General features: G+C 40.7%; 1 protein-coding gene across 1 annotated transcript in view; it reads left to right on the top strand.

Annotated features, from left to right (window-relative positions):
• Positions 1 to 11,394, top strand: part of Erp44 (endoplasmic reticulum protein 44) — a 56,902-nt gene extending 45,508 nt beyond the window's left edge. Inside the window, exons 10-11 of the mRNA XM_059254331.1 lie at positions 8,739 to 8,841; positions 11,052 to 11,394. Coding sequence (XP_059110314.1) covers positions 8,739 to 8,841; positions 11,052 to 11,153 — 205 coding nt within the window. The 3' untranslated portion in view covers positions 11,154 to 11,394. The remainder of the gene's footprint in view (positions 1 to 8,738; positions 8,842 to 11,051) is intronic.
• Positions 11,395 to 19,763: the final 8,369 nt, after the last annotated feature.

Raw genomic sequence — 19,763 nt, 5'->3', positions numbered from 1 at the left:
TGGTTGCCCAAAGCAGGAAAAGAATTGAGAAAGGAACGTGTACAGAAGACTGGGGAAGGCTAGTCAGACTGTATTAGTTAACATTCTTATCTTTGTGATAGAATATCTGTTATAATAAATATAAAACTACAGAAAAAGGATTTATTTTAGCTTATGGTTTCAAAGAGCTCCTAGGGCTAGTCCATGGCCACTAGATCTTGTGCACTTGGGGAAGCTGTCATGACATTAGGAATGGATAGCAGGAAGTTCTCACCTCCTATCAGACAAGAAGCAGAGAAAGAAGCAGACTGGGGTTCTGGTCAGCTTCAAGAGTGCAATCCTGCACTTACTTCTCTACCTAGGCCCCATGTTTGAAAATCTTGACACTTTGCAAAACAGTGCCATCACCTGGGACCTAAGCGTTCAAAACCTGAACCTGTTTGGAACATATCATACTCCTAACATAGACCTAACAGAAGGGCAGAAAAAACCAAGGAAAGCTTGATGATCATGATAGTCAAGTAGGGAGTAGTGCAAGCAGAAGGGGGCACTCAACTACAAGGTAGAGATGAAGAAGACAGAAAGGACTGCCAAACTACATGATAGAGATGAAGACAGAAAGGACTGCCCGACTACAAGATAGAGATGAAGACAGAAAGGACTGCCCGACTATGAGGTAGGGCTGAAGCATCTGTTAGATTTGATAGTCTATACTGCAACAAGTCGTAAGTGAAAAAGAAAAAAAGAAGCTCTTGTAAGAAACTGGCCTATAAAAAGAATAAATGAGAGGGTTGGGGACAGTTCCAGAGAGAAATGGATTATGTAATTTTAGTTCTCTTGGGTGGAAAACCTAAACATGATTAAGTGCTTGTGAAGAAGAGTCAAATGGAGTGAAGAGTGATTGAGATGGGGACGATGCTACTCCATGAAGTAAAGTAGAGATCGTAAAGGAGATGAGAAAGAAAGGAAGGGGAATAATAGCCTTCTAACTCTGAAGGGGTTGGGGAGCAGAGTTTCTTTGTGGATTGTTTGGGGATCCTGGTGGATTGCAGCAAAAGACTGTTGAAGTTCTTGTTTTTAACTGGCAAGTAAGATTACCTATTGAGAGGGAGGAAATCAGGCAGTTGAGAGAGCAAGGCTGTGTTGGATTTAAAAGCAGAGCAGCTTACCTTGTAATCCATTTCTCTTAACATCCAGGCATGTTGAAAACAAACCTCATATCACATAGAGGGTCCTCAGTTGTGTGAGCATTTACTATTGGGTGAGATCTGGCCACCCTACCTAGTTGGGTGTCTTGTTTTACCCTTTCTCCAAAGACTGCATGCTCAAGCTGAAAGATGCTTTCAAAGAGAGAGAACATTGATTTCTGGGCTTTCTGGGAGCCCCACAGGCAGTGCCTTAATCAGTGTTCTATTACTGCGAAGAGACACCATGACCACAGCAACTCTTACTTAAAAAAATAAAAGCATTTAATTGAGGCTTGGTTATAGTTTCAGAGGTTTAGTCCATTGTCATCATGGCTGGGGAGGGGGGTGGTATGGCAGCATGTAGCAGACATGGTGCTGGAGAAGTAGCTGAGAGTTCTATATCTGGATCAGTAAGCAGAGAAAGAGTTAGTCACTGGGCCTGGCTCGAGTTTCTGACACCTCAAAGCCCACCCCCAGTGACACTTCCTCCAAGGCCACACCTCCTAATCCTTCTAAGTGCTACTTCTGATGAGTAAGCATTCAAATATATGAGCCTATGGGGGCCATTCTTATTCAAACCACCACAGGCAGTAACTGTACTTAGCACTGAAATGCTCCCTGGCCAGTGTGCCATTTTGATGAAATTCATCAGCACACCTCTCAGCTTCTAGTTGTGGGTAGATCTTAAGACTTTTGATCTCTTTTTAATGAGAAACTCACTTCTAACTATAAAGTCTTAAGTTATTCTTGGAAATAGGCCTACAAGTCAACAACCAAACACCATGCTCAGCTTTTTTTTAAATTAAATTCCTGGGGATATTGTGTTACATGTTGTAGGAGTACTCTGAAGGATTCCAACTTGCTTAAGTCCTATTCTACATTTCTGAAGTCAGATTAACACTGGCATTTGGAATCTCATTTTGGTGTCTTGAGTCCTGGAGAACCCAAACAAGCACTAGCAATCATATTTCTTTAAAAAAATAACAAATGCTTTAGTTTGTTTTTATTTATGTGTGTCTATATGTGCCATCTGTGAGAGTGAGTTACAGGTGGTTATGAGCTACTGGCTGTGGGTGCTGGGAATCAACTCAGGTCTACTCTGAAGAACAGCAAGAACTCCTAACAGTTGAGCCATCTCTAGCCCTGTGAGAATATTCTTTATCACCTCACCCAGGCTTTTTATTCCTCAGCTGTAGCCTTCTGGACCAGAAATGGGCTTCTGGCTAAGTAGAGCTAATTAGTCATCTTAGGAGCATAGCATGCCTTGGGGAGTGGGTGGGAAGAAAGTAAATCTGAGCCAATAGGAATCTTGAAAGAAACCTGGCAATGAGAACTGATCTTCTCTATACTGCAAGTGGCAGACACCTTTAATCTCAGCACTCGGGAGACAGAGGCAGGGAGATCTCTGAGTTTGAGGCCCACCAGTCTATAGAGCTAGTTCCACTACAGCCACGGCTTCACAGAGAAACCCTATTTCAAAAAAACAAAAATACCACTGCATTTGAAGCTCTGTGAAATAATTCACCTCTTTAATTTCTCCTTTAGGTGTCCAATTTCCCCTTCCTGCTAACAGGGTTTTAATTGGGAGGTGGAACATGCTGTGAGAGCTGAGTGCTAAGCCTATGTGATGTTAGTGTTACACCAATAAAGCATGCAGCAAGGTGAATCTGACACACTGAATGGCGTGTATAATTGTTATTGTGCTGCCTGGTAATTAAGGCTGAAATGATAAGCACTTTCCATAAATTACTGTTATTACTATTACTTAATAACTCAGCATTTCTGGAGTCATCTGGTGAAAGTGTGATTGTAGTAAGAAAAGAGAAATCTATGCCTGCTGGAGGTGGAGACTGCCAGTAGAATACTCATCTTCTTTTCAGAGAAATTGAATCTTCCTGAAGTAAAATGACTTGCAAGACCACACAGATAACCAGTAGCAAAACTAAGATTTATATCAAATCTATTGGATCCTAGAGTCCCAGCTCACAGTACTATATGCAAACAGTGACATTCCCAGTAACTGAAAAGCAGTGGAAATGCTGGTGTTTGAAGAGCTAGTGCTTCCCAGTGACGAAATTAGATCACAGTTCTGTGAGCCTTGGCTTGAAAGGAATAGATTTTGTATGAAGATGGAAGAGTAGAGATAATTTCAAGACCCAGGTAAAAATACTGTACTGTTCTGCAGCCTGAGAAAAATCATATAAAACTATTCAAGGACTGTGAAGAAAACTTAACTGTCTTTGGGCTGGAGAGGTGGTTCAGTGGTTAAGAGCACTTGCTGCTCTTTCTTCCAGAGAACATGTGTTTGAGTCTCAGAACTCATGAATCATGGCTCCCACCTGCCTCTAACTTCAGCTCCTGGAGATCTAATGCCTAATTCTACCTCTGTGGGCACCTTCACACACATGCACTTAGGCATATTCACACATACACATAGAAAACTGGTCATCTTTAAAACTGTAGTCAGTGAATATTTTCTCTAAACTGTCTGAAGTTTCAAGTGACAGGAAAACAGCAGCTAGACAGATTGCAGGACATTCCTTGCAGATTTTGGTTACTTACTGTCATATCCACCACAAATGGAGTTGATTACTCTGATGATGATGATGTCCCAACTCTGGGCTCTATGTTATTTCTCCCCAAACACCAAATCACTATAAATTAGTATTGTAATTTCGTAAGCTCAGGTGACTCTCATTTTGTCAGGAAGGAGGAGTGCAAGCAAGCAATATAAAGCAAGGCCAGAGAGGAGGGTGTCCACTGATACAGAACTATCTAGAGCTGTTCTCTTAACAAGTGATCCATCTCTGTAGCTGGAGAATTTCTCTCTAGCTCCTGCCAAGTCCCGCCAGTTCTGGAGCCCACTTATAAAATAAACACACAGACTCTTACATTATTTAAACTGCTTGGCCATTAGCTCAGGCCTATCATTGTCTAGCTCTTACTCTTATATTTAGCCCATTTCTATTAATCTATACTTTGCCACGTGGCTCATGACTTATTGGTACCTTATATCTTCCTTGTCCTGGAGGCGGCTCCAGGCAGTCTCTCCCTTCCCTTCCTGTTTCCTCCATTCTTTATTTTATTTTATTTTATTTTATTTTATTTTATTTTATTTTATTTTTTATTTAAACTGCTTGGCCTAATGGCTCAGGCTTCTAGCTATCTAGTTCTTACATCTTAAATTAATCCATTTCTATAAATCTATACCTTGCCACGTGGCTCGTGACTTACCGGCATCTTCACATGCTGCTTGTCATGGTGGCGGCTGGCAGTGTCTCCCTTCGCCTTCCTGTTCTCTCAATTCTCCTCTCTGTTAGTCCCGCCTATACTTCCTGCCTGGCCACTGGCCAATCAGTGTTTTATTTATTGACCAATCAGCAACACATTTGACATACAGACCATCCCACAGCACATCTCTTAATCTTGCAAGTTGTAAGTTAGAACAGTGTAGAAGTTCAAAGACTTCAGAAGGCTATCCAGGAGAAAATATTGCTAGGTTATCACTAAAGTCTATTCTGAGAATCTATGGAATCTTGTTACCTAGGGGCCTCCCCTATGAAGTTTGAAGTGAGGAAGAATGTGGTTACTGGTGGAACTAGCACTTTTCCTTTCCCCTTTTCTCTTGTGTTAGGCTCTTTCTTCTGAGACTCATAGTTGAGCCTAGGGTTCCTGTGTGCTGGGCAAATGCTGCATCAGTAAGCTGCACTGTTAGCCCCTTTCTCCTTTTTTACTCGAGGGAGGGTCCTGTTGTCCAGTGTTGGCTAGAATTTGTGGTTCTCCATACGGTCCTGTTGTCCAGTGTTGGCTAGAATTTGTGGTTCTCCTGCCCCAGCCTCCTAGCTGGGAGTACAGGCATGTTATACCATGCCCAGCCTGATAGAACTTCTTAAAAGGCACATTTTGTTTATCCAATACTGTTTTTATTATTATCCCTTGTTACCAAGTTGACTGATGTCTTAGGGTTTTATTGCTGTGAAGAGACACCATGACCACAGCAACTCTTATAAAAGAAAACATTTAATTGGGGGTGGCTCATGGTTTCAGAGGTTCAGTCCATTATCCTCATGGCGATGTGCAGGGAGATGTGGTGCTGGAGAAGGAGCTGAGGTCTCTGTATCCTGATCCATAGGCAGCAGAAGCAACTGTGACACTGGGTATAGCGTGAGCATAGGAGACCTCAAAGCCAACCCCCACACCACCTCATAGTGCCACTCCCTGGGGGGCATTTTCTTTCAAAGTACCACAGCTGGGCCAACCGAACATCTTCATACCAAGAAAGAATTCCCTCTCATGGAAAATTAACTTAGAATCCATCATAGATCTAAGTAGAAAACATAAAGCAAGAACATCCTTAAAAATCAGGGGAAGACAAAGTTCTGAGAGCATCAAAAACACTTAGAAAAAAAGGATAAATTGGTTTTCATCAAGTTATAAACCTTTGTTCTGTGAATGATGGTGTTAAAACATAAAACAAGATACAGAGATGTCGTTAGGACACAAGCAAGGTGCCCAGGGTCATTATATAGTCAACAAATGCAAGTTAGTATCACAGGAAGATGCTGCTCTGTATCCTTCAGCTGCAGGAGGTAAAATAGCAACAGTACCCTGCCTTCACAAGCATGTAGGTTGGCTGTAGTCTAGTGGCACACTGGTACAGTTTGACAGTTTCTTTGTAAGTTAAGCATCTATGTAGTGTCTGACCTAATGTCTTTTCTAGAAAATAAATTTACACAGAAATCTGTGCACATGGGTTTGTTGTAGTATTTCTGATCCCCAAAATCCTGACAGAATCCAAATGAATAGACTTTTATATTCCTCAGGGGAATAGTATTTGGCAATAAATAGATGACATATAAGGTGAGTGAATGTCAAATATTAACATGAAAAAAACATTCTTGTGAGTACATGTATTAGTGTATGTATGGATAGGATCAGCAAACACTTGAGTGGTTGCCAGGGATTAGGAGGAAAGGAAGGTCCAACTGCAGAGAAGTGCTGGAGATCTTACCTGGTTTGCGGAGGTGGTAAGAAGATGCTGTGCATTTGTTAAAACTTAGAGAATTTAGCTGGGTGTGGTGGTGCACGCCTTTTATCCCAGCTCTCAGGAACCAGAGGCAGGTAGATGTCTGAGTTCAAGGCCAGCCTGGTCTACAGAGTAAGTTCCAGGACAGCCAGGACTACACAGAGAAACCCTGTCTGGAAAAATCAAACCAAACCAAAAAAACCATAACACCATGGCTCAGCAGTAATTCAGCATTTGCTGATAGGCAGAGGCAAACAGATCTGTGAGTTTAAGACCAGCCCAGCTACATGCTGAGACTGTCTCAAAAACAACAAAACAAGTTATAGAACTTAAGTTTAAAAAGAAAGCAATTATCTATTATGCATCATTCTTTGAAAATAATAAACCTAGTTTCTTCCTTGTGGTGCACTTGTCAGAGGGTGGTCACAGTTGACCGGTTTTGTATGTGTGTGTTTCACTGTGTCTAAAAATAAATCACTGTAAACAAGAAGTTTAGAGGGTGGAAGAGACTCAGTGCTCCACACTTAGTGTTCCAATTAGGAAAATTAGAGCCTGAAATAAAAATAGGATTTATTTATTGTGCCAGTCTTCTTGCAGATTGCCATGTTGTCTACTCTCTAATAATTTATTGATCATTCACTGATTGTCTCTTCCTAATAATGACTGATGGTTTCTAAGCACATGCTAGCTAAGAGTTTTTCCATAATCCATCTGCTTCACAATGTCGTCCAAGTCTGCCCTCCTCCCTGGCCTTTGCTTTATGCTCACAATTCTTTCTTCCCTCTCGTCTCATGACAAGGGGAAAATTCTGGTCAGTGAAAAGCCCGTCTTGAGTATTCTCAATTGTCACATTTAGGATTTACTCATTCATAAAGTATTCCTTGACTGGCAGTAGTTCTAATGGTCTTAGGAATTTGTAAACAAACCAGCAGCATTATCTCAGGTGTGATAAAACATTCCAAGTCTGTGGCTTGAATTTTATACTTCAGCACTTTGCTGTGGGGTGATGATGATGTCAGAAGCAATGTAAATTGATCTCCTCTCAGTGTTTATCTCTGCCGTATGTGCAATTACTTTTGCACCAGAGAACCTTTGCAAGGCATTCTGTCAATACAGCTACCTGACAGTCATTTGTATTTGTAAACTGTGCATTTGGCACCTGCTGGTCTCTGTTGCATTGGAGCTAGTAGGGAGCCAGCATGGTGTACAATGAAGTTATTGGTTGGTACAGCTCAGTGGGAGTTATTGAAAGTGGGAAAAAAAAAAACAAAACAAAACAACCAAAACAGCACTTCCAGGACCTCAGGATTTAAAAAGGAAAAATAAAAACTGGTAATGTTAACAGACTAGCTATTCTTTGCTATGAAAACAAAACAAAAATACTAAAAAGTCAGTCTGTTATACTCAAGGAATTAAAGTATGTATGGAAGTACATTTTAATTTTTGTAATAGATATAAAAAAAACAATAGGTTTCTATTTGAAGTATATAATGTATGTTCCAAAGCACCAAAATCTCCATAAAAGGCAGGCAGTTCATGTGCACAGAAGTATAAATTAAGCAATGAAAAGAAAACATTCACTTTGTCAAGAAATGTAAATTAAAATCCTACTATCTGTTACTTATCAAATTAGCAAATCAACTTCAGTTTTAAAAAATCTCGTTGGCAAAGACTTTAGAATGCAAATCAATGAATAGCGAAAAGTGATTGGCCTTATAGGTATCATTTGTTCCTACTTTATTGGATACAAGTCAAGGAGATAATTCTGAAGAAGGTCTCCCTTGTAAGTCTGCTTTGCTCCACATAGTCTGGACCACCTCAGAAGAGGACTGTACTTCAGGAGATAGGATCTACAGGCTCATGCTGGGTTCAAATGCTTTCAGACACTGTGTGGTGCTTACTAGTGCTCCAGTTATAAAATAGTACTTTTATGTGATTACCCTCTTATTATGTTTTTTCCCCTTCGAATCCCAACATTTTTAGTGTGGATTTGGAGGATATAGGATTTTTTTGTTTTATGTATATGTGTGTGTAGTGCTAAAAATATATGAATTCTCTCACACACACATGTATCTAAAGGATAGTAAAACACATCTGGAATACAGCATCTTGATAGCATCGCCTTTGTTAATGGTAAGTGTAGTAAAATTTCTGTGGGACAAGTACAATGGTTAGAACATAGGGGCTGAGGAAGTAGTTCAGCAATTGAGAGCCCTGACTGCTCTTGCAGAGGACCCTGTTGATTTCCAGCACCTACCTGATGGCTCCCAACCATCTGTAATTTCAGTTCCAAGGGATCTGATACCTCTTCCAGCTTCTGCAGACTAGGCACTAGTGCTGGTACACACATGTAGGCATTCACACATATACATAAAATAAAAACTAAAAAATTAAAACCCTAAACTAGTATCTAGTTGCCTATAGTAGTTGTGGTAGAATTGGTAGGATATAGTAAAATACTTCTTTACAGCATGATGAAGTTAGTAAACTAGTGGTCAGCCAGTTTTGGCTGTTGAAGCTAAATAATTATTTGCCTTTGTTTTTAGAGTTCCTGGAAAGCTCAAGCAGTTTGTATTTGACCTGCATTCTGGAAAACTGCACAGAGAATTCCATCATGGACCTGACCCAACTGATACAGCCCCAGGAGAGGTAGGACTTAGGTGATTGCCATTGGGGAAATCTTCGGTTGAGATGGCCTCAGAGTGGACCCGAGCTAGAGTTTTAGCTTCTGATACCTCTGTAGAAATCCTGAACTGATGACAACATATTCAAGTTATGTTCCTTTAAAGTTACTTTTGAAAATGTTAGGCCTCCAGAAAAGTTGTAGAGTGTTGTATCTGATTTCTCAATCATCTGAACTTGGGTAGTCTGAATATGATTTCTGTGGAACATGGCTATATAGAGTTAAGTACTATTAGCTTCAGAGAGAAGGAATAAGTAGGACTTGGGAGAGTAGATGAGCAAACAAGTCAGTGGATTCCAGTGGTTGTTCCAACTTGCTTCTGTGGCTGGACATACACCCTCACTATAAAGAAAGTCATGATTTCTTATTTCCCTCATCCATTCTAAGAACCTTCACAGATGCATTATTGATAATGCTCAAAACTTAGGACGCAATGTGGCTTTCTCATTTGATGTTTGAATGCTTAACAGCTATTCACCAATATTTTATATTAGCTTCTATTCACGTACAAATTCTCAGTGGAAATGTTACTATCTAGATTGATGAATAATAATAGGTAGATTCTCAGAATAGATGGAATCATGGATTTTAAAGCCTGAGAATTTTATTATTTCTACTTTGTAACCTTTGTTACAAGTAATTTGTATGTCCCTCCTTTTTGAAAGAATCCTACATTTGCATGTTGATGTGTTATTATTTATATCAAATCTATTATGACCATGAAATTAAGAGGGAGATGATATAGATTAAACCACTTGTTTTATAGGCCAGGACTTAAGTCTACTACTTTGTCCAAAGAACTTGTATTTATCAAAGAAAAAGAAAAACTAAATTTTTCCTTACCTTATTTGGGAGTCAGATTAGATTCAAAGTCAAGAGTTCTCATGGAAAGCTGATAAATATGCTTTATTTGAGAAATGAGGTCAGATTTGCCTTTGGTTGTTAAGCTACTATTACGGGGGAATTCTGCTAGTGACAGTAATCCAAAGGTAATTGTTTTCTTCAGCCCACGAAGCCTGCTCATTCCTCTAGACCAGTGTTCTCAACCTTCCTAATGCTGCAGCCCTTAATATAGTCCCCTCGTGTTGTGTTGTGGTGACCCTTGACCATAAAATTATTTCCGCTGCTACTTCACAGCTGGAATTTTGCTACTGTTATGAATCATAATGTAAATATCTTATATGCAGAGTGGTCTTAGGTGATCCCTGTGAAAGGATCATCCAACATCACCACCCCCAGGTCACGACCCACAGTTTGAGAACCACTGCTCTATATGCTAAAGAAAAACATCTAGTTTACCATGTTGCATTGTTTTGTTTTGTTTCACTTTCTCCCTTAGACAGTGTTTTATTTATCCATGTGTTTTAGTCACATTTTTGTACTAAAACCAACTGAGTACAAGATACTGTGTTTACAGTAATGTAATTTCAGCTTGAACATGTATTTCAGCAGAAAATGCTTACTGAGGAAGTGGAGCCTGGCAAAGTCCAATAGGTAGAGGCATTATCTACCTCCGTTCTCATGGGCGCACACTACTCTATGTTAGACTGTCCGGTGTGTGCCATGTGCTGTCTGCTGTGGGGACTGTGCCGTGGTGAAGCTTGCTCTTGAGATGCTCGCAGTGTGAAAGTAAAATGCAGACAGTGCTGCTTTTCTTCAGAGCTCTGGAGGCACTTGATAGTTTCACTGTGTTTCCTCTACTTTTGGCACATAAGTATTACAGAGGTTTATTACAGGATTGAGTGGTTTTCCTCATCTCAACCAAGTTTTACTGATTTCTGGAATTGAGATTGTTGATAAATAGCAGGTTTATTAACAGAGTAGGGATCGTCTGTATCAAAGCAATCCCTCTTAGCAGTCATTTGTGAAAGTGTAGGGTTAGGGCCAAACTAGGTTGTGCCACCTCTATGGGGTTCTCTAGGAAGCACTGCATATTTGGTGTTTTGTCAGTGACAGGCCCAGAGTCCGTGGCCTTGTGGCAGCCATGTCCTGAACAGAGTAGGGGCATTTACCTGAGGAAACAAGATCGCAAACTTACCTCTTGACTTTGGCATATACTTTTCCTCTTATTTATTAATGGGCAAGTAATTATAAGGCCACTGCCAGTCATGTAATAGTAAAGTATAATAACTCCATAACACATTTTGGTACGAAGATTCTTTTCTTTCTTTTGTAGCAAGACCAGGATGTAGCGAGCAGTCCTCCAGAGAGCTCCTTCCAGAAGCTGGCGCCCAGCGAGTATAGGTATACTTTATTGAGGGATCGAGATGAGCTGTAAAAACTCAGAACACTGCAAGCCCTTCAACAGCAGCATTGGCTTATGTGGTGGAAATAGTAAACCTATATTTTCATAATTCTATGTGTATTTTTATTTTGAATAAACTGAAAGAAGTTTTGAGTTTTTAATTTTTTCCTCCCCCTGACTCAAATGCATTGTCATTTAATACAGCCTCTTTTTTAAAAATCTGCTAGGGCTTAAAAAAATACAATAAAAACCAGAGGCCTATCTCCACTTTCAATCTGTCCTGTACAGTTTTTATAATGCAAGCGGAAGGTGGTATTGCCAGGGCGTCCCGTTAACTCGCACTCCCACTGCGAAGGCAGAGAACCCGGCCTGCTCCTATGTCGTGTGTGCTCCTGCTTTCTCCTTTTCACAGATCCTTATTGTCACAGTCGGAAAGCTAAGGGGATATAGACTCTAAAGACCTACGATTTCCACACTGGGTACTGTGTTGTACTGATTGGTCGGGCATTGCTTATGAAAATTCCATAGTGGTTCTTCTTGGATTCCTAATGTGTAACTTAAACATACTATGAAGAGGAGGAGAGCCATAAGCCAGAGCATTTGGCAGAAATTGTCCTTATGAATTAAGAAAAAAAAAAGTGGAAGTATTATTAAATTTCTGTGTTTGTCTGAGAAACCGGCATATGGATGGCATTTAAAATTGTGAACGACTTAACCCTGCAATCAGGAAAGCAGAGACACCAGTGGAGTGGGTTACTAGTGTTGAACTAGAAACGTTGAAGGCTCTTTCTGTCTAGAAATTTCCATTTTCAAAGGGAAACTGTATTTCAATTATTGTAAGCCTCCTTCTGTCTTTTGTAGTTTTGCTATAGTTATGTAGAGCAAAGACAAAGATGTTAAGGAACATAACGTTTTAAATTCTTCTCCCATTTTCAACTCCTGTGAATTATTAGAGGGCCTTCCCCTCTGGCTTCTCTGATTTCCCACACATGCAGTGTGTAGTCAGCAGGTCCCTGCCAGGCCTCAGTCCTGCCAGGGATAAAAGCAGAGGGAGAAGACCCTCCACGTTATATCAGGAATCCCATCGCCAGAGGTCATTCAGGCTCAAAACTGCTTTCCTCGGGGCCTGGGTGTGGTGCTATAGGCCAAGGGTCATTTATCCTTGGGATATAAGTCAGTCCCAGTTCGGAGAGATATTATTTTTAAGCTTAAAAGGTTGACATGTGCCATTATATGTAGTATGTGATATATGTAACATCTTCCAATCCTTTTAAAATAAAATGAATATTTATAATGGATATTTAATAACTGTTATTTTTAAAAATCAGCTTCCAGTTCTTAATTATGCATGACTTTGTCCATAGTTTTTGTAGTTTTATTCAGAATAATAAATATTAATAAGGTTATAGGGGCATGTTTAGAATATGTCATCAGATTGTGACTAGAAAACTAGGACAGAGCTTTCTAGAAGCTGGCCTTTATTCTGTCAGTTTATTGCTTTTAGTCAGTGTGATATGATCACAGTTGTTGTTTTCGGTGATGAGACTGACCACATCTGAAGGGTTCAGAATGAAAACTCACAGGTACACAGCAAGCTCAAATGCAAGGTCCAAAGAGCACCCAAAAAATCAGCTGTAATGAATTGTGTTCCTGTAATTAGGTTTGAAAAATAATAAAAGATACCACTCAAATACAGGGCTGCAGCCAGCCAGCTAAGAATAATCATCCGAAAGAAGGGCCTAAGGAGCAAGCACATCTTCAGTGTGCCCTACAGTGGCAGAGGTGCCATCTGAAGTGAAAGACGGTGCGTTATGTTATGTAGCGTTCAGACATAGCCAGACATGGGCTGTAACCCTGCCACTGCCATTGTCTCCTCTGGATGGTGAAGGCATTAAGGACAGTGCTTCTGAACGTTGTGTCCGTGGCTACCAGTTTGGACACTTAAGTAGTCATCTTCAAGTGTTTATTGAAAAAATAAGAATCAAAGTGGCCTTGAGTAATTTTTATACCATGGAAGGTGCTCAGCACTCAACAGGACATAACTATCAAGACTGCTTTTAGACAGGCATGGTAGCATACACCTTTAATCCCAGCACTCAGGAGACAGGCAGGGAGATCTCTGTGAATTAGAGGCCAGCCTGGTTAGAACGAGTTCCAGGACAGCCAGGGATACACATAGAAACCTTATTTCAAAAAAAAACAAAAAGACTTTTTCTTAGAGAAAACATGGGTGAGAATAGTCTAGATAATTGAAAGGTTGGCATTGTCTGTCTAGATTCCAAGGGTTGAATTAGGATTGGGGGAAGTCATGGTGGAACAGATATCAGCTGACAGTTACTCAAAGTAAGGAGGTTTCTGGTGCTGTAACATTTTACTTAAGAGTTGCTTCTAGTTTGTCAGGTCAATGACTAGATGAACTACCATTGTAGCAAGCGATTCCAGATTAAACAGGAGAAAATAGAGGTAATGTGCCTCGCATAGAAGTACTGAGTTCCAAAAATTCCATTGAAATTATGCTGGAGTTTTAAAAGATGAATACCTGAAAAGAGGATTTGTCATGGATATAATAATGTGAAACAGGAAAGATGTTGTACTAGGAAAGAGTGCTTTTAGGAGAGCTGACTCACTGGAGGCTGGGTAAAGTGAGCACGTGGCTCAGGATCCCAAGTGAGGGGATTACCCTCTGCTTTGGGTCCTGGGGATTCATAGTTGAGAATGGATACTACAGAAGCAGGTCTCCAACTTTACCATTCCACCTGAACTCTAAGTCAGTGCTACAGACATTGCCTCACTGTTCTCAGTTTGTACTGAGCCTTAGACTTCTCAGCTATAACTAGAAAGGATGCCAGATTGCACTGAAGAATGGGTGAATAAGAGCCAGAAACCAGACTTCCTGCTCCTCCGCCTAGATGATGAAACAGAACATTCACTGTCCTCTGACCTCCGTGTACATGTGCATGCATGTACACACACAAGCATGACAGGTTTAAATGAATGTGTAAGGTAGAGAATGATCATCTGACGTGTCTTGTGGAGACTTACTGATGAGGTCAGTTTGTCAGGGCCTGTGTGCTAAAAGAAGGGGAGCTGGCATGATAAAGGCTGCCAAGAGACATGCGATACAAAACAGGGTTTGAAATGGGAATGCTCAGAATGAACTCAAGAGAAAGTGCTAATGTTGCCAAAAAACCTTTCAAAAAATGCATCAAGGCAAAAAGAATGGGTAATGGATTGATAATCAGGAAACCAGAACAACTCAACTTTTTTGACAGATAGTCTGCTTGGCCAAAAGTAAAATGACATAAAATTTAAATGCACACACACAAACAAAAAACTTGCCACTTTAAATTATTTTAAGGCTTTTGGCCTATAATTTGTATCACACAGCAGTGCTCTCTATTGACAACTATTTGGACAGTCTGAGAAACCAGGATACACCGTTAGTTGGGTACAGTATTCAGTTTTCAAAATGATTGTAGTTCATGGCATTTAGCTGTTTTGCTGGATAAAGTCGTATGAACAAAATGAAATGCCAGTTGTCTATGTTGGGGAAGATTTAGGTAGTTCTCAGAGCCTGAGAAGCTACTCCAGGATCATGCTGGCCATAATGACTTAAGTAGTCAGAAAACAGTGTGATAGGACCTCTGCTTAGCAACTTTTTTAGCTGTATGTGAAATTTTGTATGTATTTCCAAATAATAAAACTATATTTGTAAAATACTTACATTTGAGACTTTTTCCTATTTCATAAATACTGCATTATGAATGTTTTACTGGGAATCTAGATGACCAGAGCCATTGGCTTTTCCAGACCATGTCGCTGTGCTTGATTCAGTGGGGACCTGGGAGTTCATGTGCATGTAACTAAAACCCAGCCTTCAGTTGATGTGTCCAGGTATTCTCAAGAACACTGGGAAAGGCACAACTGTCCTTAGACAATGGAGGACCCTGGAATAGTGCTGCTTCAAATTGCTTCTCTGAAGTCTCACCCTCCACCCACATACACATATCCCTTGTCTAGCAAATTCTACCTAGTCAATGTGTATAGGGCAAGTGTCATCTTGTCCTGGTTAGTCTGTTTACACAAGTTAGAGTCATCTGGGAAGAGGAACTTCAATTGAGAAAATGCCTCTATCAGATTGGCCTGTAGGAGCTTTCTTGATTAGTGGTTGATTTGGGAGGGTCCAGCCCACTGTGGGTGGTGCCACCCTTGGGCAGGTGGTCCTGGGTTGTAGAAGAAAGCAAGCCAGTAAGCACCACTCCTTCATTGCTTCTGACCCAGTTCCTGCCTCTGGGTTTCTGCCTCAGGTTCCCTTCATAATGGACTATAAACTATAAGCTAAAATACATAAACTATCTCCTCCCCAAGTTGGTTTTGGTTGTGGTATTTTATCCCAGCAATAGAAGAAAGCTCAGATGCATCTCCTGTATCCTCGTAGTCTGTTGTGTACTCTAGGTTACTCACAGTTGGGAGTACATGCATTCCCCTTATTTCCATGTGTGTACAAGTTAGAAGGGAAGTAGGAGAGCCATCTTTCTATTCCAGCCACTTGATACACCAGAAGAACTCAGCAGGCCTCTGATGGGAAACAAAAGCTCAAGTACAGAACAAGCAAGCAAAGGCGTCAACGACAAGAAATTGTCCCCATAGCTGCAGTGTGAAATTCTGATGGCAAATCTCTGTGTCTCGGCTATCTGATTTTGTCAGTTACAAAAATCCTACAAATGAGTCAGTCACCTTCAGTCCTACCTGCTAAGCCAGCTCTGCGCCCCAAAGGCTGCCAAAAAATAAAGGGTCACAGTGCCCACCAAGCTAGAGGTGTGGAACCATCAGAATGGTTGCTGTCTTGGCAACAGTCGCGGGTACTGGGAATTTTCTAACTCCACATTTCCTGTAAGTTAGATCTGATCCCAATTTAGTCAACCATCTTTTAGGCAATGAATTATTTGACAAAACTGCTTTATCATTCAGTAAGCTCGAACTCCTTCCAGACTGAAGATTCCGCATTTAATAACCTGCCCCCTCCCATTACGAAGCTAAAAGTTGAAGCGACAAAATAGTACAAAGGTGGCCATAATCGCACATACCTGCTACGGTCTGAGCCATGGGAAATGGAACCACCTTAGACTACACACAGAAAAGGCACACTTCTATACCCATATTAGGTTCCTCTGCTCCAGGAACATTGACATTATCAGATGCTGCTGTTACTACTTCTTACTGTAATGGTAAGTATTGCTGGGTATTGACTAACCTATTGTTTCTCCAAACTCATCCATTTGTATCAAAGATCATCCAGTAGCACTTATGTGATGGACCCTGTGTATTTAATGAGGACAGCTGCGACAGGAAGTTTATGTCTACTCTTGGTAAACTTACCTAGGTAAGAATAAATTAATTTTGGAAGATGATTGGTGCTTTTCCTTGCTCTAATCACTACCCAGGAAGGAAAACCAAACATGGCATTTCTGGCAACACACAGGAAAAGGGGGCATCTAATGAGACTGATGTTCTGATTTAAGACAGGCTACATCAGACATTCTGTAAGTCAAAGGAAAATTTCCTGGTCACTTGAGACTGAACAGGAGCATATGTAACAATTTTCTAGGCCAACAGATATAAACGAAGATCTAAGATCACTCTATTCCTAATCAGACATCACACATTTTCATTTTGGGGTATCACTCTCGATAAAGATAAATGACTATCAGGCATCTATCAGTCACAACCCAACCCCCTTTCTCAACAATTATGCCTTTTAAAATCATTTAATAAATTATTGCTGGTTTCCCAATGAAATTGAGAAAATCAATAGGATATACCTTAAAAACAGATATTCTAATCAGAAGGTAAAGCAGATGAATTTCTAAATGCATATGATCTATTAAAACTGAGATAAGATAAACAGTGAGATGGAAATGATAAAAAATTTCCTAACCTGAGGAAACTGACCTCCATAACAAAAACTCCAAAATTCTGGAGAACGCAGGAATGCTGGTGCAGGTGTTTAATGCCAGCACTTGGGAGGCAGAGGCAAGTGCATCTCTGCATGTCCAAGGCCAGCTGATCTACATGCCTCTTTTCAGGCCCATCAGGGCTACATGGTGTGAGACCCTGTCTCAAAAATCCAAACCAAGAAGAGAGAAATTGAAGGTGACTAGAAGATGGAAATGCCTCCCGTGCTCATGAATGGAGGAGTCAATGTTGTAAGAATAGCTGCCATGCAGTCTACAGATTTACAGATTTAACACAATCTCTGTCAAGATACCAATGCCATTCTTCACAGAAATGGAGTGGAGCAGAGTCTTAAAATTCATTGAATATCAGACCTCTGGTAGCCAAAGAAATCCTGAAAAAGGAATGCTGATAGTATCACCGTAGCAGATTTCAAGTTATACTGCAGAGCCATACTGATAAAAACAGCATGGCATTGGCACAAAGACAGGTAGATAAACGGAGTGGAATAGATTGAGATACAAATCCATTCTGCCACAACCACCTGATTGATTATTGTCAAAGATGCCAAAAATACTGGCGAAAAGACACACTCTGAGAAAACTGGCTATCTACAAGTAGAAAGATGAACCCAGATCCTTCCCTCACCCTGTACAGAAATTGACTACAAGTGGAACAGAGACCTTAATATAAGACCAGAAGCTGCATCTGCTGGAGGCAAAGGTAGAGAGCCTACATTATGGTGCAGCCATGGGTAAGGACTTCCTGAACAGAACACCAAACCCTCAGCAAATAAGGCCAACTGCTGACAAAAAGGACCTCATGAAATTAAAGAGCTTTTTGGACAGCAAAGGAAATAATTGAAGGCACAGCCTACAGAAATATTTGTCAGCTCTGTATATGCCAGGATTTTCTTTCTCAGTGCTGAGGCTTGAACCCAGGACTTTATGCATGTGAGGCAGATACTCTACCACTGAGCCACATCCCCAACCTCTCTGACAGGATTAACATATACAATATACAAAGATCTCAAAAGGTTATACAATAGTCAAAAGAAAATGGGCTAAGGAGACCATGGAGTTCTCAAAAGAAATACAAGTGACTTTTTTTTTTTTTTTAAGTGTTTAGCATTCTTAGATTTCAGGGAAATGCAAATTAAAACTGCCCTGAGATTACACCTCCCCCATCAGAACTAAGGACAAATGCTGGCAAAGGTGAGTGGAAAGAGGAGCCTTTATTCGGTGCTAATGGGGACAGTAAACTGGTGCAGCCATTCCTCAGAGCTAAAAGAGAACTTTAGTCCAGCTCTGCTCCCAGATGTGCATGCATCCCAAGGACCACAGGTTGTACTTCCGATACACTTGCTCCTCCATGGCGGCTGCTTGGTTCACTGGAGCAAGGCAATGGAGTCAGCTGAGATGTCCATAGACACATGACTGGGTAATTAAAATGGGGCACATATACACAATGGAATCTTATTCAGCTGTAAATAAAAAGGAAATTCTCCAGCACTCGGGAGGCAGAGCCAGGCGGATCTCTGTGAGTTCGAGGCCAGCCTGGGCTACCAAGTGAGTCCCAGGAAAGGCGCAAAGCTACACAGAGAAACCCTGTCTCGAAAAACAAAAAAACAAAAAAAAAAAAAGGAAATTCTGTACTTTGCAGGAAAACAGAGGTAGGAACTTTTTACTAAGTGAGGTAACCCTGGTTTGGAAGTTCAAACATGTCCTCTCACATGCAGATCTTAGCTTCTGATTTTTATGTATGTGTACTTATGTGACAGTGAGTATGGGTAGAGACCAAGAAACTAGGAAGGGGCCCATGAGAGAGGGATAAAGAAGCCTTAAGGGAGAGAACAGAGAAGGGCAATACTAGGAGTGGAAGGGTTTACTGGGATGTGGGCAGGGAAATGGGAGAGAGGAGGGTGTGTGGGAATGTTAACCTGCTACTTTGTATGCTAAAATAAAGTTTTAGTGTTACCACCATTTGTCTAGAGGAGAGATTATATCAACCTACTCTTAAAAATTCAGTTATTTTCTCATCTCTACCCAATATTGCTTGCACTATTCTAGGGTGCAACATACTTTCGCATTAATGCACATGGGTTTTATTGCTATTGAGGAGACACCATGATCACGGCAACTCTTATAAAGGAAAACATTCAATTGGGGCTGGCTTACAGCTCAGAGGTTTAGTCTATTACTGTCGTGTCAGGAAGAATGGCGGGGTGCAAGCCAACATAGTGCTGGAGAGGTAGCTGAGAGTTCTACATCCGGATCAGTGGACAGCAAGAAAAGAGAGACACTGGGACTGACTTGACCTCTGAAACTGCTAAACCCACCCTCCTCCAAGGCCACACCAATAATGCCATTCTCTATGAGTTTACAGGGCCATTTTCATCCAAACCGCCACACTGAAGAAAATAATAGTAAATGCTATAATTGTAGTTACTAATAGTTAGTCTGAACCAACCACCATTCTGGGCATTTATCATACATAATTATTTTAACACTTAAGGTCACCCTGTGTCATAGGCAAGAAGGTATCAAAGGAATCATCTGTAAGAATGTCTTGAGCTGTTGACCCCAACCCTACCCAGATAAGTGGCAGTAATCTTTTACGGATAAGACTCACAGAGAAAAGTGCCACAATCTTTCCATTCCTATCAAGAGAGGCTGTTTGGTTGGGTAA

Source organism: Peromyscus eremicus, chromosome 2, assembly GCF_949786415.1.
Source record: "Peromyscus eremicus chromosome 2, PerEre_H2_v1, whole genome shotgun sequence".
Classification (NCBI taxonomy): Eukaryota; Metazoa; Chordata; class Mammalia; order Rodentia; family Cricetidae; genus Peromyscus; species Peromyscus eremicus.
This window is presented reverse-complemented; position numbering and strand designations above follow the sequence as displayed.